The 21,212-nt window shown below is 46.1% G+C and overlaps 2 protein-coding genes across 3 annotated transcripts in view; one reads left to right on the top strand and one right to left on the bottom strand.

The window, feature by feature from the left end:
- Nucleotides 1-1,712, bottom strand: part of RRP1B (ribosomal RNA processing 1B) — a 38,661-nt gene extending 36,949 nt beyond the window's left edge. Inside the window, exon 1 of the mRNA XM_003895418.5 lies at nt 1,473-1,712. Coding sequence (XP_003895467.1) covers nt 1,473-1,602 — 130 coding nt within the window. The 5' untranslated portion in view covers nt 1,603-1,712. The remainder of the gene's footprint in view (nt 1-1,472) is intronic.
- A 56-nt stretch (nt 1,713-1,768) lies between these two features.
- Nucleotides 1,769-21,212, top strand: part of HSF2BP (heat shock transcription factor 2 binding protein) — a 116,364-nt gene continuing 96,920 nt past the window's right edge. For both annotated transcript variants that reach the window (XM_003895419.5, XM_009202180.4), the window contains exons 1-4: nt 1,769-1,877; nt 2,937-3,203; nt 5,155-5,305; nt 13,791-13,894. In XM_003895419.5, coding sequence (XP_003895468.2) covers nt 3,168-3,203; nt 5,155-5,305; nt 13,791-13,894 — 291 coding nt within the window. In that variant the 5' untranslated portion in view covers nt 1,769-1,877; nt 2,937-3,167. The remainder of the gene's footprint in view (nt 1,878-2,936; nt 3,204-5,154; nt 5,306-13,790; nt 13,895-21,212) is intronic.

Here is a 21,212-nt window from a genome sequence, read left to right as displayed (position 1 = left end):
AGTTGCAAGTAGGAAAGGGCTGGGTCAACAATTTAGGTTTAGAAACCACCAGCATATATGGGGTACCTGGAACTGTGAGAGTAAACAAAATCTCTTAGGGACATCCCTAACAGAATCAAAGTCAGGAATTTTGGTCTTCATTCCTTTTTCTACCAGACTTCCTTTCCAGGAAAGTTTCTTTTCTTTTTTTGGGTAGTCTGGTGATTTTTCTTAAAACAAACTGAGAATGTCAGTAATGGGGGAGATAATATCTGTTCTTTTAAGCAGATTCTAAATGTATTAGTACCATCAGTAACTAAATCAAACTTTATCTTAAAACCTCTGTCACACATTGTAGTTCATATCGTATGGGCTCACTCAAGAGTTTACAGAAAATATTCTTGGATCAGGTAAATGAAATCATTCAACAGCAGTGTCGTTAAAATCTACACTACAAAGCCCTGTGTGATCTGGCCACTGCCTACAATCTCCAACTTCATCTCATCACACTCTCCCCGCCCACCCACAACTTAATTGGTCTTTCAAAGCACTCCTAGGGCACGTGAAGCTCTTTCCTGCCTCTGCATAGGCGCTTTCCGCTCATCTCTCTTCAGATTTCAGCTGAACATCACCCGAGAGGCCTTCCCAGAACAGTCTATCAAGAAGAGCAACCTCCTTCACTTCTTGCTATTACCTGGTTTTCTTTCTTTCTCTCTTTCTTTTTTTTTTTGAGACGGAGTTTCGCTCTTGTTGCCCAGGTTGGAGTGCAATCGTGCGATCTCAGCTCACCGCAACGTCCGCCTCCCAGGTTCAAGCGATTCTCCTGCCTCAGCCTCTCGAGTACTGAGATTACAGGCATGCGCCACCATGCCCGGCTAATTTTGTATTTTTAGTAGAGCCGGGGTTTCACCATGTTGGATTGGCCAGGCTGGTCTCGAACTCCCGACCTCCGATCATCCGCCCGCCTCGGCTTCCCAAAGTGCTGGGATTACATGCGTGAGACACAGCGCCCGGCCTACTATCTGGTTTTCATTTCCTTTACTACACTTACACAAGGTCTACTTTATTTGCCTGTTTGCCTCCTTGCTTTATTACTAACAAATCCTCGAGAGTAGTGCTTCTGTCTTCTCTCCTCCAGCCCCGGCACGTAAAGGTGCTGGTCAAAGAAAGGCGGCAATCACCGACCGGACACCAGGGCAAATGAGGGCAGCCCAGTGATTCGAGATGCCGGCTGGGGAATCGGACCCATGTGGGTCTTTTCTCAGCTTCCCCGCTTACTGTGACTTTCACAAGTAACGGAACACCCTCAACCCGTTTCCTCAAGTGTAAAAAGGCACTAGACACAGCAAGAAGCGGTTCTGGCAGCGCGGAAACCTAAGCACACGCTGGGTGTCACGACAACACGTTGAAGCCGCGTTCCGTGCCAGGGCCCTGGCCCCAGCCCCGGCCCCCGGCCCGCCATGTGGCGCGGCTGACCGCCGCCGTGCGCCCACCTGTCTCCCTCTGCGTCTTCACGCTGATGTACTGGCGCAGCTTCTTCACCGCCCGGTCCCGAATGCCCTTCTCGCTGGACGCCAGCCGCTGGGCAAATTGGATCTCGGCCGGCTGCATGGCGGGGGCCATCGCGCCCGCTGGAGCATCCCCGGCTCGCAACCCGCGGTGCAGCTGCCGCCAGCCGAGCGCCGCGGAGCAGCCAGCCGCCGTCCGCCAGGGCCGCGACTGCACAGAAGGCGGCGACGGAGCGCGGGTTGATGGCGTCACAAAGGCGCCGCGGCTCGCAGCGCGCTCTGGGAGTGAGCGCGGCCGTGGCCCTGGCAGCGGGCGGAGCGGCCCATCTCTTGTGCGAGTGGCGCCGGCGCTGCCTTTCGGTTGCCAAAATTCAGGCTATACACGGCGAGGTTAGCCAGGGTTAGGACTTGGCCAGGAAGAGACGGACGGCTGTTTGTAAACGGTCTAGGATTTTTTGTTTTTGAGACAGGGTCTCCCTCTGTCGCCCAGGCTGGAGTGCAGGGGCGCGATCTTGGCGGTGATCTTGGCTCACTGCAGCCTCGACCACCCAGACTCAAGCGATCCTCCCATGTCGACCACCCAAGTAGCTGAGACTACAGGCGCGCGCCATCACGCCCCACTATTTATTTTTGTAGAGACGGGGTCTCGCTATGTTGTCCAGGCTGGTCTCAAACTCCTGGGCTTAAGCAATCCTCCCGCCTCGGCCTCCCTGAGCGCTGGGATTAAGGGATTGAACCACCGCGCCTGGCCACAGTCTAGGATCTTTAATCCCATTTTGCACACCCCGTTGAGCCAGCAGCTCACCTGCGATCTCCGTGGCACGGAGTTTTTAACTGTGGAGCCCCCGGGCCCCCGGGTGGAGTTGAGACTGGAAGGAAAGGCCGGCACTGGGGCCTGTTGAGCGGGTGGAGGGCTCACCTTCCGCCAGCGCCTGCAGAGGCTCGGGCAGGTCGGCGCGCCCCTTACTCTGGAGCCCTAGTGCCAGTGCTGGGGCACCCGCGCCGGCGTCCCGAAGCCTGGAGAGCACGCGCGCTTCCAGGGGAGTTGGGCAGGGCGGGCTGCTTGCTAACTCCAGAGAGGGAAGAAATCTTAGCTTTGGGTTCATCTAAAACCCAAGAACATCCTGTATTTTGCGGACTCAGCGGGCGTGCCGGGGCAAGCTAATGGACTAGGTCACTCCACACGTAGCGGGGGTTATCTCAGTTGCTCCGCTCAGTTATCTGGGCGACCTCCCGAGGTGCCTGTTGACACAAAAATTCAACCCTTAACATAAAAGCGCCTGCATCCGAGCGAGGGAAGGCGAACCGCGGAGGCGAGGTTTCCAGCAAAGACTGCCAGTTTGAAACAGTCCCCCTTAGTGTAGCATTCCTCGCCAAACAGGAAAGGACTCATCCGATTTATTTTACTTGACACTCACATCAGGGGCTGACTTTCCTTCTGCTTTGCAGATAACCCCGGCTAAGTTTAAAACCCCGGCTAAGCCAGAAGAGCCAAAGTGGGACCTCGCCAAGACCACTCCTCGCGCTCTCGGCCGAGAATACTGCGCAAATTCTGCGAGGTTTGAGCCTCGCGCCTCTCCGTTCCCGACCCCCGGCGTGGACACGTTCCCGCGCTTTCTGGCGTCAGGGGTCAGAGGGCACGCCGCCGCGCAGGAGAACGGAGCCGAGGCCGCGGCTGCTATGGGCGAAGCGGGCGGTGCTGAGGAGGCCTGCAGGGTCAGTGAGGAAGCCCTGCCCACCGCCAGCGTGTTTGAGCCGTGGCCATTCGCTCCCCTCAGGGCCGCTCCCAGTGCTCTCGGAGACGGCCCGCTGTCGTGTGCTTGGGGGAGGCCTGGAGACTTCCTCCCCGGACAGCGTGAGCTGAGCCGGAGCGGGGCGAAGACGTGGGTGGGAGGCGACTTTCGCCTCCAAACCCACGCGGGGACCGGGTCTGTGAGGCTGCGCGCGGTGGGGGCACTCAGTGGCGCCAAAGTGGGCATGGGAGCGTGGGATGGATGGTCACCTCTCTCTGCCCTGTGGAAGCCCAGTTCCCCTCCGAAGGCCCTGGCCTCGTGCTCCGGGACTTAGCGAGACAGCGTCAGTCTCAGAATCTGCCCTCCATCGATTTTTTATTTATTTTATTTTATTTTATTTTATGTTTTTGAGACGGAGTCTCGCTCTGTCGCCCAGGCTGGAGTGCAGTGGCCGGATCTCAGCTCACTGCAAGCTCCGCCTCCCGGGTTTACGCCATTCTCCTGCCTCAGCCTCCCGAGTAGCTGGAACTACAGGCGCCCGCTACCACGCCCGACTAGTTTTTTGTATTTTTTAGTAGAGACGGGGTTTCACCGTGTAGGCCAGGACGGTCTCGATCTCCTGACCTCGTGATCCGCCCGTCTCGGCCTCCCAAAGTGCTGGGATTACACTGCGCCCGGCCCCTCCATCGATTTTATAACTAACTGATTGCATGCGATGGAGAAGGTGCTTGGACTCTGGGGCCAGACCCGTGTTCACATCCTGCTTCCACTCCTTATTATTTGTGCTGCATTGAGAGTCACCAAGCTCCCGTGCCTTAATTTCCATCTGGACGATCTTGGAGGCTTGGGGTGAATAGATGAGATCACGGGCAGAAGGCTTAGCAAACCCAGTGGGAAACCAGTCTAGATGACTTCCTTTTTCTCCTGATTAGTTTGGTGCTGCAGTGATAAAAAGTTGCAGGCGTTTTCTTTGACTTTTAGGAATAGAGCTCTTGTATGACTTTAGTTTTTCATGTTCTTGCTCTGTTGCCCAGACTGGAGGGCAGTGGCATGATCATAGCTCACTGCAGCCTCCAACTCCTGGACTCAAACCTTCTTCCCGCATCAGCCTCCTGAGTAGCTGGGATTACAGGTGCATGCCACCACGCCCGGCTAATTTTTTGTATTTTTAGTAGAGATGGAGTTTCACCATATTGGCCAGGCTGGTCTTGAACTCCTGACCTCAGGTGATCCACCCGCCTCGGCCTCCCAAAGTACTGGGATTACAGGCGTGAGCCATCGCGCCCGGCCTCCTGGGCACGTTTTCATATTTTTGTAGTGACAGGGTCTGTGTTGCTCAGACTGGTGTTGAACTCCTGGCCTCCCAAATTCCTGGGATTTCAAGTGTAAGCCACCATGCCTGGCCTGTTTTATTATTTCTTTTTTTTTTTTTTTTTTTTTTGAGTCGGAGTCTCGCTCTGTTGCCCACGCTGGAGTGCAGTGGCACAATCTCGGCTCACTGCAAGCTCCGCCTCCCGGGTTCACGCCATTCTCCTGCCTCAGCCTCCTGAGTAGCTGGGACTACAGGCGCCCGCCACCGCGCCCGGCTAATTTTTTGTATTTTTAGTAGAAACGGGGTTTCACCGTGGTCTCGATCTCCTGACCTTGTGATCCGCCCGCCTCGGCCTCCCAAAGTGCTGGGATTACAGGCGTGAGCCACCGCGCCCGGCCTTATTATTTCTAATAATAGAAAAGGCTCCCTTTTTGAAGGCTGAAGCTTCAGCTTTCAAAATGTTTACATATACATAAAATAGATCTATAGCAGAACATACAGTAGGTAGAGACATGATTTGAAATAACAATGAACATAAGAGTTGTGAAAGAAAAGCAGGTTGACTTGGGCTGTTTTTTTTTTGTCATGTGAAGAGAAATAAAAGATCTGCTTCTTGTTTTAGCACATAGGTACTAAAGAGGAATTTGTTAAAGTCAGAAAGAAGGACCTGGAACGGCTGACAACTGAAGTGATGCAAATACGGGACTTCTTACCCAGAATACTAAATGGGGAGGTGCTGGAGAGCTTCCAGAAATTAAAGATTGTAGAAAAAAGTGAGTCTTCATTTTCAACAGTCATTGGTGGTAACAGTAATTTGTTCTAGCAGATTTACCTTAGGTAAATAATTGTAAACCAATTTTTTTTTTTTTTTTTTTTTGAGACGGAGTCTCGCGCTGTGTCACCCAGGCTGGAGTGCAGTGGCGCGATCTCGGCTCACTGCAAGCTCCGCCTCCCAGGTTCACGCCATTCTCCTGCCTCAGCCTCCGAGTAGCTGGGACTACAGGCGCCCGCCACCACGCCCGGCTAGTTTTTTGTATTTTTAGTAGAGACGGGGTTTCACCATGTTAGCCTGGATGGTCTCGATCTCCTGACCTCGTGATCCACCCGCCTCGGCCTCCCAAAGTGCTGGGATTACAGGCTTGAGCCACCGCGCCCGGCCTGTAAACCAATTTTAAGGTACTCTTGCAGTCCTTGCGATGATACTTGGGAGAGTCTGATGACCTAAGAAAGGGAGGTTTCCTCAATATATTGACTTGGACATATGTAAGTTGGTATAAGTTGGTTGCCAGTTTCTTGAGCATCTATTATCAGCTTCTATTTCTCTCTCACTTTCTTCATTGGCAGAAGAATTTTATACTTTTGATAACTGAAAAGCTCTATTCTGAAAATTAAGTACTTACTGTCATAAGTCAAGGTTCTTGCCATCTGGAAACCTTGCATGGAGTTTACTTGTCAGTACAGATAGCTGGAATTGTGTTCATTTATCTTTAGGTAGATGGGTGAGCCAGTTTCTAGAACTGATTGAAATTTAGGCTTTCTGGTATCCGTTCAGACTTTTGAGATTTGAGCTGAGCCATTGTGTTGAATACCAGTTTAGGAGCCTATTGAAGTTCCTGGAGATATTCTGAGATTGTCTCAGCACTTGCCTGATTGAGGCCAAGTCACGATTAAATCAGCCTTTGACGGTTAAGGCCAATTTACTGCATGACATTTGGTTGTTAGCCTTCACTGTGTGCCCTCTAGAAAAGGTGCATCCAGGGGGCCCAGGTAGGTCTAGCACTCATCCAGACAAGAAGATAGGTCACCCCAAGAATATGAGTTTCTGGCATGTGCAAATGTGTCTGGTCAGTGGGTCAGCCATATCCAGTTAGAAGGGACAGTTCTCGTGGTTACCGCAGTGCCTTGTCCTGTTTGTATTCTCTCCAAAGTCCTCGGATCCGTTCTTCTCTGCCCTGTGGTGTGCTCTGGGAGGTAGATTCCTGCAGACGGGGTTTCCCTGGTTCCCTTGCTGGCTGCCAGTGGGGCTCACCAATGGAAGGTATTGCTGGGTGGAGAGAGAGGTTGGAGTGTTTCTTCCCGCTCCCTCCCTGCTTTGCTACTGTTCTGTGGCAGTAGCTGCATCCCTCCAGAACAAGTACTCCTGTCTAGAGGCCTCCTCCGTAGTCCTAGCTCTTGCTGGACTCCAGGAATGCTGTTTTCTTCTCCTGCTGCTTTGGCTGTAGGGCTGTTGCTGGTCCCTGGGTACCTCAGTGTCTCTTGATGGTTCCGTTATCTCTGCTCTCCCCTCTGTAAGTGGTCCTTTCAGAAAAGTCTCAACATCTGAGTTGATTTCTCTTTCCCACTGGGACCCTGCCAGATGTATGCCATGTCATTGGTTGCCAAAATGTCAGGTCATTGACTTCTTACTTTCCCTAGTTTTGATTTCATGCTCATCCAGCAACTTTCTGAGATTAGTCATTCCTTGTGCATTTGTCTTCAGGAAAGGAAGATAAATAGGCACACACCAGTAGCGGTGCATGTTATAGTCTCACTGTAAATTAATAAACTGGCATTCTAAAAAATACATCAGGGTCTCATGAGTTAGTTAACATGAATGTCTTTAGTGATCAGTCCCCCTGCCAAAATCAAACTGAGTGAGGGCCACAAACAAATCTGTGGTCACTTGATCACGGTGGGACTTTGGGAGATCTTATCTCATAGTCCTGGCCTCCCCCAGGCTATAGAGTCACCTTTTCCCCCATAATCTCTCCGGCAATTCCTGCTTATTCCGCTTTGCTGAAATTTATCCTTCTGTTTAGCAGCCTTCAAATAGGGCTTGAGGCTCAGGCCTAGGCCCCCCTTCTTGCCTCACCCCATGGCTTCTCTCTAGGCAGTCTCATGTGCACTCATAGCTTCAGTTACCATCCTGATGCCAGTGGCTGCTGGATTTAGTCTCTAGCCCAGAACTCTCCAAGCTCAAGGCCTTGTGCCTGACTCCTACTTGGCATTTCTTCCTGCTTATTTCATGATTATTTCAAATTCTAAATGTTTGCCCTAGCCTAATCAGTCTAAGGTCACCAGGAACAGACCCACAGTCTGACAGAGTGAGGTTTATGACTCTGCAATGAGGAAAACCATACCAGAACACCAAGAAACTGTGGGGCATCTCAACGAAGAAGAAGATAGAGTTGTTATAGGACTTAGAGAGAGAGTAGTATTAGGTGAAGCATAAATGAAGCAAAATAGAACTGTGTCTAAAGGGACCATGATCAAGTCTGACTGTGAAGTGGACCCAGGTCCTGTTTCCTTGAAAACTACAAAGTTCAAATAGACGTGGAACATTGTTCTAGAAATCCCTTACTTGAAGCTCTGCAGTAGCTGGAAATAGGGTTCTTTTCTGTGTCACAGTGACTTAGATCCCGCAGGCAAGAGTGGGATCTTCTTTCTTGTGTAATTTCAAACAACAAAATTTCTGCGAGTCTGGTATTTTACAGAATCAGGCTTCTCGGTGAATAAGAAGTAGGCAGTCATTCAAAGAAGAGGTCATTATGACACTTTACGGTTGCATTGTCTTTGAGAGATATTTTCTGTTAACTTGGCACCTGACTTTATCTGTGTGTATTATTCCAGCCTGACAGAAGTCAGGACAGACTTTTGCTTTCTCGGTGCAGGCTAATGTTTACTTCCTGTTGTCATGTCTGCCTCATGCTATCCATCCTCTGCCCCTGTCTTACACTGGCCTGTCTCAGTCTCCTCAGAGCACCCCACCCAGACTAGAGACCCAGAAGTCTTCCTTGTTACCTGTCTCTCTTCCTCACCACTCCCCATGAAACTTGTCCACTGGTAAGTCTTGTGAGTGTTACTTCATGGATGCATCCTGAATCATCAGCCTGCGTCTGTCTCCACTGCTGTGTTCTCCCTTCCCCCTCCCTCTCCCTTCCCTCTCCACTCTCCCTTTCACTCGGATCCACTCTCGCCTGAGTAGCTGGTGACTATTCAGGTTTGCACCATGCTATGCACCGGCGTCATTTTTCAGTATCTTAACATTTGTTTTTCGGATAAAGAACAAAAACCTAAAAAACCCACCCAAACTCACTATCATCCAAAAACCTAAACAAAAGGCCAGGTGCGGTCAGCACACCTGTAATCTCAGCTACTCTACTCAGGAGGCTGAGGCAGGAGAGTCGCTTGAGCCTGGGAGGCAGAAGTGACAGTGAGTCGAGATCGTGCCACTGTACTCTAGCCTGGGCAACAGAGGGAAGCTCCATCTCTAAAAAAAATTTTTTTAAATTAAATAGATAAATGATGAGCAAATGAGGCAAACAAAATGTTAATGGTAGGTAAGTCTGGGTAAAGAGTTATATGGGCATTTTTTTTTCTGTATTAGTTTTTGTGAATTTGAAATTACTTCCAAGTAAAAAGTTTAAATAACATTGTAAAATAGGGTATTAATTAAATGTTTATGAGACTGTAATTGTTCCCCGGGTACTGTTAGATTCTTAGCAGTAGGATTTGAAAACCACTGCACTATGTTATTTCTAAAGTGTTTGTAAGGCCGGGCGCGGTGGCTCACGCCTGTAATCCCAGCACTTTGGGAGGCCGAGGCGGGCGGATCACAGGGTCAGGAGATCGAGACCACAGTGAAACCCCGTCTCTACTAAAAATACAAAAAATTAGCCGGGCGCGGTGGTGGGCGCCTGTAGTCCCAGCTACTCAGGAGGCTGAGGCAGGAGAATGGCGTGAACCCGGGAGGCGGAGCTTGCAGTGAGCCGAGATCGCGCCACTGCACTCCAGCCTGGGCGACAGCGCGAGACTCCGTCTCAAAAAAAAAAAAAAGTGTTTGTAGGATATTTTGAGATTAATTTACAGAGTTTGATATGGGGTACCCCCATTTCAGTTCTGGGAAGAATTATTTGTAGTCTGTAGAAATAAGAACTTGAGAAATGTCCATGAAGAGTGGAACCAAAGAGTGAGCACCAAAAAAGGATTATTACTTTGACTCAGAGTTTATTGTGGCCCAAATGAAAGAACATCAAGAGTTTGTCACATCCATATCCTGGCAGGGAACAAAAGGAGTAAACAGTAAAGTGAAGAGATTAAAGTGTGATCAGGGTTCAGGGAACCAGTGCCTGGAGAAAGAAGCATCCAGGAACTGACGAGTGGAGCGCCATCGCCTCCCCTAGGTTGAAGGAGCAGGAGAAGGGAGAGAGGTACCAGACTTGGTGAGAGGTGTTGCTCTGGATAAGATGCTTGACAGCACCTGTGGCCTCACCCAGAAGGATGAAGCCCAGCAGGGAGGATGGAGTGGGGAGACATGTCCCACCCTTAGTCATCTCCTCCTGTCCTCCAGTTTCCTGCAGGGCTGCTACTGCATCCAACAGGAAGCCATAGGACGAGGGAGCCCTGTTGCTATGGGACTTCACATCCGCCTCTTGGGGCACAGATCGGGGTGGAGATTGTCTAGAACACAGGAAAGTAGAGAAAAAAACACTTGGGGAGCTTATGGACAGAGGAGGTGGAAAGGTGGTCAAGATGGAGGGGGAAGAGGCGTGTAGTGCTTGAATATCACCCCTGACCGCCCTACTATTCATGTCGTGTATGTGTGTCAGTGAATGGAAAGCAAAGTTCCCTGACTCTGGTTTGGGAAATCAACAGAATTAATTTGAGTTCAAGATTGATCTTAGTTTTTTTTTTTTTTTTTTTATGAGATGAAGTCTTGCTCTGTCGCCCAGGCTGAAGTGCAATGGCATGATCTTGGCTCACTGCAACATCCGCCTCCCAGGTTCAAGCAGTCCTCACAACTCAGCCTCCCGAGTAGCTGGGACTATAGGCATGTACCACCATGCTGGGCTAATTTTTGTATTTCTAGTAGAGATGGGGTTTCACCATGTTGTCTAGGCTGCTCTTGAACTCCCAACCTCACATACCAGGTGATAAAGAAATGGTAAGATAAATTGATGCCGTTTGTGCAGTTTTCTTTGATTAGTGTTTTAGAAACTCTTCTTTTCATTTCTAGCTTTCTGTACCCTCCCTGTGAATAAGTTGAGTATTAAGAGATACAGCCATTCTCATGTTATTAGACCTGTATTAAGAAATGATTATCGGCTGCTTGCAGCAGCTCACGCCTGTAATCTCAGCACTTTGGGAGGCCAAGATGGGCAGATCACTTGAGGTCAGGAGTTCAAGACTAGCCTGGCCAACATGGTGAAACCCCATCTCTACTAAAAATACAAAAATTAGCCGGGCGTGGTGGCGGGCGCCTGTAGCCCTAGCTACTCGGGAGGCTGAGTTGGGAGGATCGCTTGAACCTGGGAGATGTTGGTTGCAGTGAGCTGAGATCGTGCCATCTCCCCACTGCACTCCAGCCTGGGCAACAGAGCAACTCCGTCTCAAAAAAAACATAAAAAAAAAAAAAATAAATGTTGTTTCAGAAGATACATAGATGTTTTAATGGTCTATGATTTAGGTTGTTTGTAATATTCACTGTTCATATTATTTCTCTCTCTGGGTTTAAAAAAATTACAAAAGTAATATATTCTTATTGTGTAAGAATGAGACATACAGATAACCAAAGTAGCTGTGTGTTTTTATTGGTTCAAAGATTAGCAGAAGGAATGTATAAAGAAGTGAAATAAATTTATGTGACAAATATTTTTGTATTGCCTACTATGTTCCATATAGACATTTGGAGGGTAGGCATAGAAGAAAACGTATGCAAATCCCTGCCTTCAGGGTGCTTTTAGGTAGCAGGCACACAGTGGGCCAAGTTGAAAATGCAAGGTCAGAGTTGTGTTCTAAGGCAGCAGCAATGCTCCCATCTGGCCACAAGGCGGCGGCCTCATACAGAAGAAGGGCACTTGCCACCTCCCCAGGAGCCTGGCGTGGATGGGTGTGGCCTCCCTGACTGACCGGAATTCTGAGATTGCCTACCGTAGAGTCCTAGAGTCGGATGTTTTAACCCTGTCCTTTTGGTGTGTTAACTTACATTAGGGTTGCGTACAGCTGTCTAGAACAAGTGATTATGAAATTACCATAATGCAAGAGAGCCCTTTTGGGTGGTCACAGTTAATTCCCACAGGTTTTTATACATAATAAGGCTTGTAGAGATTTCCTATCTCCTTTACCATGTTTGAGTAGTATATAGTTTAATAGTAGAAGCCAAATTTAACAGTTAAATGCAAAGAAAAATTTTAAATCACAGAAATTTCGTTTTAGTTTTTCAGTTTGTTCTTTTTTGTCTATGACTGTAGGTGGTATTTCATATATGATGATTGTAGTATGTATGTGTATAAATAATGTATTTCCATTTGACATTGTTACAAATAATACAAGTATGTAGTTTTTAAAGCATAGTGCTTGCTAGTTGATTTTTTTGGCCAGGATTAGGATAAAATCAAGAATTCCAGTAAAAGTCATTGTGGCATAATATTTCTTAAAAGAGCAGAAAATGAAACTGTGATTTGAGGCAGAGGATATAGTCCAATGGCACTTTGCTCTATTTCTGAGAAACACTTTTTTTTTTTTGAGAGATGGGGTTCTTACCCTGGCTGGTCTCGAACTCCTGGCCTCAAGCGATCCTCCCACCTCGGCTTTCCGAAGTGCTGGAATTACACAGGCGTAAGCCACCGAGCCTGGCCCCTGAGAAACACATTTTATAAGAAGCTTTGCCAGCCAATTGTATACTGTTTAGCTGGTCTGAATATTTACTTTTAGGTTCTAATCTTTCTTCTGGGACAGGGTCTCTAGAAAATTTAGAGACTAGCTTTATTTCTTCCTTCCTTTATTAAAGTTTCCTTTAGGGCTTTGGGGATACACATGTGTTCTAAGCAGTCCCCACAAGTTTCTTATTCGGGCTTCCTCTTGTCCTCTCGGATCCCTAGATTCGAAAGCCCTACCCCTTCTCGTTTGTTTGCACATAATTGAGGAAGTGTCTGTGAGCTTTTTCTCCTCTAGGGTGGAGTAATGTTCCGTTTTCCAGGCGCCTGGCTCTTTGAGGCTTTCTCACTCATCCCAAGTGAGAGTATAAGAATGAGACAGATAAGCAGAGTTGCCTTGTGTTTTTCTCGGTTCAAGGATTAGGAGAGGGAATGTGTAAAGAAGTGAAATTCCTTCATGTGACAAACAATAGGTAGCTGCCTTCCATTACTCTTCATTTTTTTTGCTCTTTCACATTCCTGTGGATGGATTCCCTTGTTTGCTGTTGCTGGTCATGTGTTGCATGTTCATTTTATTTAGTTGGTGATGAGAGACCAGGTTATTGCCCAGAAGTAGTTCTCAAAGTGTGGGTCCCAGACAGGCAGCATGAGTCTTACCTGGGAACTTGTTAGAAATGTAAATTATCAGGCTCACCTCAGGGGTTCCAAATTGGAAACTCTGTGGATGGGACCCAGCCGACACTGTATTATCAGGTCCTCCAGGGATTCTGATGTACACTAAAGTTTGAGAATCACTGTCCTAAGGCATCGCTACTTTAATCAGAGAAGTTAGACCATTAGCTCTTAGCACCCTCAAATCTTGGTATATGTTGGCATAAAAACTGATAATTTCCTAGCTCTTGAGATCAAACACTTAAAACTTTGTATTATGTGTTTAATTTTTTTGAATGTCAGTATTTCTGCAACATAATATTTTAAATTTAAAGTTGATAATGCTTTTGCTTGGTTTATTGACATGGATTTTTTTGGGATTTTTGTTGGTGGTTGTTGACTCATCAACTAAATGAGTGTGGTGGAGAGGAAGTACTATGTAGTTCCCACTCTTTCACTGTAGCATTTTCTCTTTTTTATCACTGTTATTTCCCTCCTCCAGTGCCGACTACTGCAGTTGTTCCCATTGAGTCAGTCTGCCAGTGGGTGACACTAGCTTTGTGAATCAGCCTGTGCTGGCGCCGTGCACTCCCTGAGCTGCCTTCTGCTTTTCATGGAGTAGCGACAAGTCTGTGCCATGAGACAGTCGGGCTTCTCAGCTCTGCCTTCAATCCTTTAAATAACACATTTTCTTGAAGCCTTGAGTACTGTCTGGCAGTAAAGCGAAGCCTTAAAAACACAGAACAGAAAACCAAAGTCCTTTGTGCTATGGGCTAAAAACTGAGATGAACTTAGAGAACAAGACTTTTAGAATATTGATTATTCAAGAACAGGTTAGGAGTCAAGAAATGCAGATGTTCTTACCTAAGTAATCAGTGCATGTTTTAATAAGTCAAGACTGGGCAAAATAGGTGCTTAGGAAGAGATTAGTGACTTGAAATATCTTAAGAAATTTTATGTCTCTTTCTCCTAGACCTGGAAAGGAAAGAGCAAGAACTAGAGCAGCTGAAAATGGATTGTGAGCACTTTAAAGCCCGCCTGGAAACCGTGCAGGCCGACAGCATAAGAGACAAGAAGGTACCATGCTTAGGGACAGGCTCTCACCATGCCAGAAAGTGGGATTGGTTTACAGCCTTTCACTTATGATAAGCAGTGGGTCTGAATTTTTTACTCTTAATCCTCAATAAATTGTATTTGTAAATGCATGTGTTCTGAGTGTGTTGGAATGTAGTTGAACAGATGGAGTTTGTAAACATTTAACACGTAGGTTATTCACTTGGTATGTTTTAACTTTTATGTTTAAAAATCTGCCCTACAACATAAAGGCTCATAATTATCTTAGTATTTTGTGTTGCTATAACAAAAGATCTGAGACTGAGTAACTTATACAGAAAAGAGGTTTGTTTATGTCGAGATTTTGGTGGCTGGAAGGTTCAAGATTGGGCATCTTTTTCTGGTGAGGGCCTCAGGCTGCTTCAAATCATGACAGAAGGGGAGCGGGCTGTGTGACGAGATCACATGATGAGAGAAAGCAAGAGAGAGAAACTGAGGAAGCCAGACTCTTTACCAGCCTGCTCTCAGGGAAACTAATCCATTCCTGTGAGGGCAAGAACTCACTCACCCTCCAGAGAGCACATTAATCGATTCATGAGGAATCCACTCCCATGACCCATACACCTCCCACTAGGCCCCACCTCTCAAGAGTGCCACACTGGGGATCAAATTTCAACATGGTTTGGATGGGGACAAACCACATCCAAACCATAGCAATAAGAATCTTGAGGGAAAAAATGTACATAATATCTTATAGTTGGAGATAGGTGTATTAAATCAGAAGTACATGTAATTAATTTGGGGATTATTATATTTTAGCCAGTTATATTTTATATAAATATTAGATAAACTAATATTTCTTAAAAATTGCTTAACTTTTTGTGTGGCATAACTTCCTTTTCCATACAACTAGAACTATTCCGACACTCTTTATAAAATTTGAAGCCTGTAATCCTAGCATTTTGTGAGGCCAGGGTGGGCAGTTCGCTTGCGGTCAGGAGTTCGAGACCAGCCTGGCCAACATGATCAAACCTGGTCTCTACTAAAAATACAAAAATTAGCCGGGCATAGTAGCAGGTGCCTGTAATCCCAGCTACTTGGGAGGCTGAGGCAGGAGAATTGCCTGAACCCGGGAGGTGGAGGTTGCAGTGAGCCGAAATCGTGCCACTGCACTCCAGCCTGGATGACAAAGTGAGACTCCATCTCTCAAAAAAAAAAAAAAAAAAAAAAAAAAGAAGCCATTCGAGTAAATGCATACTGAGAAGGAGGAAACAGCCATGGTAAAGTAGCTTGAAATCACTAGAGTTTTGTTGCCCTGGAACTTTGACCTTAAAATGTGGGAATATTTCACCCAGCTATTCCCTATGTATAGTTAAAAGTCTTGTTCAGTAGTCCAATTTAATACAGAGGGAAGCTCCTGCAAGGTGAATACAGAGAAGCCCCTGCAAGGTGCCTACAGAGGGAAGCACCTGCAAGGTGAATACAGAGGGAAGCCCCTGCAAGGTGAATATAGAGGAAGCCCCAAGCAGTGAATACGAAGCCCCCAAGGTGTTGACAGAGGGGCAGGAGGGGCACACACGGAGGAAGCCCCTGCAAGTAACACAGGAGGCCTGCAGGCAGCAGAGGGGTGCTCTGCAAGGTGAATACAGAGGAAGCCCCTGCACAGGACACATGGAGGAAGCCCCTTGCAGAGGGAAGCCCCTGGGGCAGGACACGGAGGAAGCCTGCAAGGTGGGTTAATGGAAGGTGGAATATAGAGGCAGGACATGGAGGCCCCCGCAAGAGAATATAGAGGGTGGCCCTGGCACACGGAGGCCTCCCCAAGGTAAATACAGAGGGGCCCTGCAAGGTACTACAGAGGGTGGCTCTGCAAGGTGAATACAGAGAAGCCTGTCAGTGAACACAGAGGGAAGCCCCCAAGCAACAAATACAGAGTAGGCTTCCTGCAAGGTGAACACAGAGGCCCTGCAAGGTGAATACAGAGGCCCCAAGGAAGTGAACACCACAGAGGGAAGCCCCTGCAAGGTGAGAATACAGAGTAGCCCTGGAACATAGAGGGAGCCCTGAACACAGAGGGAAGCCCCTGCAAGGTGAACACAGAGGGAAGCTCCTGCAAGGTGAACACAGAGGGAAGCCCCTGCAAGGTGAACACAGGGAGAAGCCCCTGCAAGGTGAATATAGAGGGAAGCCCTTGCAAGGTGGACACAGAGGGAAGCCCCTGCAAAGTGAACACAGAGGGAAGCTCCTGCAAGGTGAATACAGAGGGAGGCTCCTGCAAGGTTGCTGTAACAAGGCCATTTCTCTTCTAGCAGCTGCCTTATCTGTAGCCTTTGCTGTAGTCTCTGTCCAGGCCTGTACAGATCATAAGGAAGGACTCTAGAAACTTATTTTATTGTTTTTATTTTTTTTGAGTCAGGATCTTGCTCTATTGCCAGGCTGGAGTATAGTGGTGCAATAATAGTTGTGGTAGCCTCGACCTCCTGGGCTTAAGCGATCCTCCTCCTTGACCTCCAGAGTGGCTGGGACTGCAGAGATGTGCCATGACACCCAGCTAAATAAATTTAATTAATTAATAAATTTTTATTTTTTACAAGAACAATTCTATTGAAGAATAATTTTTAAAACAATTTAAAAAATTTTTTATAGAGATGGGGTCTCACTATGTTGCCCAGGTTGGTCTTGGACTCCTGGGCTCAAGTGATCCTCCTGCTTTGGGCCTCCCAAAGTGCTGGGATTACAGGCATGGGCCACTGCACCTGGCTCTGGAAACTTATTATAGAATTGAGGACCCAGGAAAGAATCCAGGGACTAGATCCTAAGTTAAATTATTGCTAGAAAGTACTTTTTTTTTTTTTTTTGAGACAGAGTCTTGCTCTGTCGTCCAGGCTGGAGTGCAGTGGCTCAATCTCAGCTCACTGCAACCTCCACCACCTGGATAGCTGGGATTACAGGCGCATGCCACCACTCCTGGCTAATTTTTGTATCTTTTTAGTGGAGATGAGGTTTCGCCATGTTGGCCAGGCTGGTCTTGAACTCCTGACCTCAGGTATCTGTCCACCCTGGCCTCCCAAAGTGCTGGGATTACAGGTGTGAGCCACTGTGCCTGGCTGCTAGTAAGTACTTCTGTATGAGTGAAAAATCACTAGGAAAAGGCATAAATTATTGAGTTCAATATGTGAGAAAAGGTCAGAAACAAAGTATGGAACCAAAATCATAAAAGTGTGATGTATGAGCAAGCAGCTTCCGAACCCCTAGAGAAAGGCTACTCAAACAAGGAAGACTTTGTTCCTGGCCATGGTGGAGATGTTTCCTCCACAGAGATTTTGTAGGGTCAGTGGAGGAGGTGCACTGGGTCTTGATACCTGCTTATGATGTGAGGAGGCTAGGCCAGGAAAGAGTCCTGGCAGTAGCAATGTTTGGACTCTCGAGGGAAAAGATCCCAGCTTCCTGGTGAAGGCACAACAGTTGCAGAATATTGGCCAGGCGTGGTGGCTCATGCCTGTAATCCCAGCACTTTGGGAGGCCGAGGTAGGTGAATCAGAAGGTCAGGAGATCGAGACCATCTTGGCTAACACAGTGAAACCCCGTCTCTACAAAAAAAAAATATATATATATATATAAATATATATATACACACACACACACACCCACACACACACCCACACCCACCAAAAAAAAAATTAGCCAGGCGTGGTGGTGGGCGCCTCTAGTCCCAGCTACTCGGGAGGCTGAGGCAGGAGAATGGCGTGAACCCGGAAGGCAGAGCTTACAGTGAGCCAAGAAACTTTTAAAAGAAAAATTGTGGTTAAGCTAAAATAAGAAATGAACTACAGAAAGATATTGAAGAAATCTTGGGAGTTTTGTGCTTGATAAACTTGTTATGTATGGGTATTCCATTAAACAGGAAAATATATCAGGGTTTAAGCAGGATTATTGAGGTATATTTTGTACAACAACATTTTTTCCATTGTAATTGTATATATTGTAATTGTATAGTTTGATAGTTTTTAGTAAATTTATATGACTTTTTTTTGGTTAAAAATTTTTGGTCCAATCCCACTGGAAACAAAATAAATTTTTGTATATACTTACAGATTCACTAGAAGTTGCAAAAAGTCCAGGGAAGTTACCTATACCCTTCACCCAGTTTCCCCTAGTGGTGACATCTTGCATAACTGTAATAGAAGATAAAAACTAGGAAATTGGAATTGGTACAATAACAGAGCTTTCAAGTTTCACTAGTTTTCACCTGCACTTCTTTGTATTTCATCATTCCTGTATGTACTCATTTGTGTGTGTACATATGTACATAATTCTGTGCAATTTTATGACATTTGTAGATTCATGTAGCTACCACCACACTCACAGAACTGTTCCATCACCATAAGGCTCCTTGGTGCTACCCCTTTATGGCCACATCCACCCCATTCCCTCTGCGTAGCCCCTGGCAATCACTAATACATTTTCCGTCTCTCTAATTTTGTTATCTCAAGAATGTCATAACGTGGAATAACCTTTTGAGACTGACTTTTCCTTGAGACAGGGTCTCACTGTGTTACTCAGGCAGTGACATGCAGTGGCAGGATCATGGCTCGCTGCATCCACAACCTCTTGGGCCCAAGCAATCCTCCCGTGTCAGCCTCCCAAGTAGCTAGGTCCACAGGCACATGCCACCATGCCCAGCTAATTTTTAATTTTTTTGTGGAGATAGGTTCGCTATGTTGCTGAGGCTTGTCTTGAACCCTTGGGCTCAATTGATCCTTTGGCCTTGTCCTCCCAAAGTGCTGAGATTACAGGCATGAGCCACGGGTGTCTGGCAGAGACTGACTTTCACTCAGATACATCCAAGTTGCATGTATTGTTAGTTTCTTTTTATTGCCTCATATTCCATGGTATGTATATGTTGTGATTTGTTTGCAATATGTTGCAATTCCTCCACTGAAAGAAGTTTGAATAGTTTCTACGTTGTTTTTTTTTCTACTACTGATAAAGACACTAGTAACATCCATGTATAGGTTTTTGCATGAATGTGTGTCTTTATTTTTGTGTGATAAATGCCTGAGAGTACAGTTACTGGGTTGTATGGTAAGTGAGCATTTAGTTTTGAAAGAAATTGCCAAATTGTTTTCCCGAGTGGCTGTACCATTTTATATTCTCACCAAAAATATATAAGTGATTCACTTTCTTCATGTCCTAACCAGCATTTGGTGTTATCTCTATTTTGAATCTTAGTCATTTTGATAGGTGTGTTTTGGTTTTAATTTGCATTTCCCTAATAGCTAATTATGTTGAACATCATTTCATGCATTTATTTTCTGTCTGTGTATTCTTTTTTATGAAATGTTTTTTTCATGTCTTTTATCCATGTTCTAATTGGATTTTTTCCCTTTTCGCTTTTGCGTTTGAGCTCTTGATATATTCTAGACACAAGTCCTTTGCTGAATACATGTTTTGCAAGTCTTTTCTCCCAGTCTGTAGCTGCTCTTTTCATCTTCACAGCTTCTTTCAAAAAGCAAATGTTTTAAATTTTGATGAAGTCCAATTTACTGATTTCTCCTTTTTATAGACTATTTTCTTGTTGTTATATCTAAGAATTTTTCACATAGCTCTAGGTCCCCACAATTTTCTCCTGTTCTTTTTTCTTAATAGTTTTATAGTTTTACATTTTGCATTTAAGTCTATGATTTATTTTGAGTTAATTTTTGTAGAAAGTATGAGGGTTAAGTTCAGGTTAATATTTTCTTCTTTGGCTTATCATTGTCCAATTGCTTCAGCACTATTGCTCAAAAAGAGTCTCCTTCGTTGAATTGCTTTGGCACCTTTGTCAAAATTCAGTCATACCTACTGACCTGGGTCTGTTGTGGGTTCTCTACTCAGGTGCTTTGATCTGTTCCTCCACCAATGATACATTGTTTTGATTACTGTAGCGACATAGTAAGCCTTAACACTGGATAAAATGATTCTTCCCATTTCATTCCTCTGTTTCAGAGTTGCCTTAACTATTCTAGCTCCTTTGCTTTTCCACATACATTTTAGAGTAATCTTGTTTGTGTCTACAAAAGTCTTGCTGGAATTTTAATAGAAATTGTGGTGTATTTGTAGATCAGTTTGTAGAGAATTGATATCTTTACTATGTTGAATCTTCCAATTCATAAACATAGCATGTCTCTCCTTTTCTTTAAGTTGTCTTTAATTTCTTTCATCAGCAGTTTATAATTATTTTCAGCATCTAGATTTGTGTTAGATTTTTACCTATTTTCAGCATAAACATTTGTATTAGATTTTTACCTAAGTATTTAATTTTATTTGGAGTAACTGTAAATGGTATTGTGTTTTTAATTTTGGTTTCCATTTTTTAGTTAGTACATAGAAATGTGATTGCTTTTTGTTTGTTTATCTTGTCCCCCAGGCTGCAGTGCAGTGGTGTGATCTCGGCTCACTACAACCTCCACCTCTCAGGTTCAGGCAATTCTCCTGCCTCAGCCTCTTGAGTAGCTGGAATTACAGGTGCACGCCTCCATGCCCGGGTAATTTTTGCGTTTTTAGTACAGACACGATTTCACCATGTTGGCCAGGCTGGTCTTGAACTCCTGACCTCCAGTGATCCGCCCGCCTTGGCCTCTCAGAGTGCTGGGATTACAGGCGTGAGCCACCGCGCCCAGCCCCTGTGGTCTTTTTGAACTCATTTAATGACTTCTAGGAGTTCTTTTATAGATTTCTTGAGATTTTCTACATGGACAGTCATGTCATCTACAAATAGGGGCTGTTCTAGTTCGTCATTCTGCTTTGTATACCTTTTATTTCTTCCTCTTGCCTTCTTGCATGGCCAGAACTTCCAGCACTATAGCACTGTGCTGAATAAGAGTGGTGAGAGTAGATGTCTTTGCCTTATTCCTGATCTCAGGGGAAAGTATTCAGTCTTTCAGCATTAATTATGATTTTAGCTGTAGGTTTTTGCAGATGCATTTATAAAATTGAGAAAGTCGGCCGGGCGCGGTGGCTCAAGCCTGTAATCCCAGCACTTTGGGAGGCCGAGACGGGCGGATCACGAGGTCAGGAGATCGAGACCATCCTGGCTAACATGGTGAAACCCCATCTCTACAAAAAAATACAAAAAACTAGCCGGGCGAGGTCGCAGGCGTCTGTAGTCCCAGCTACTCGGGAGGCTGAGGCAGGAGAATGGCGTAAACCCGGGAGACGGAGCTTGCAGTGAGCTGAGATCCAGCCTCTGCACTCCAGCCTGGGCCACAGAGCGAGATTCTGTCTGAAAAAAACAAACAAACAAACCAAAAAAATTGAGAAAGTTCCCCTCTATTCCTAGTTTGCTGAGTTCCTTTTTTCT

Source organism: Papio anubis, chromosome 4 (genome assembly GCF_008728515.1).
Source record: "Papio anubis isolate 15944 chromosome 4, Panubis1.0, whole genome shotgun sequence".
NCBI lineage: Eukaryota > Metazoa > Chordata > Mammalia > Primates > Cercopithecidae > Papio > Papio anubis.
The sequence above is the reverse complement of the archived record's forward strand: the minus strand, read 5'-3'. Positions and strand labels throughout refer to the sequence as shown.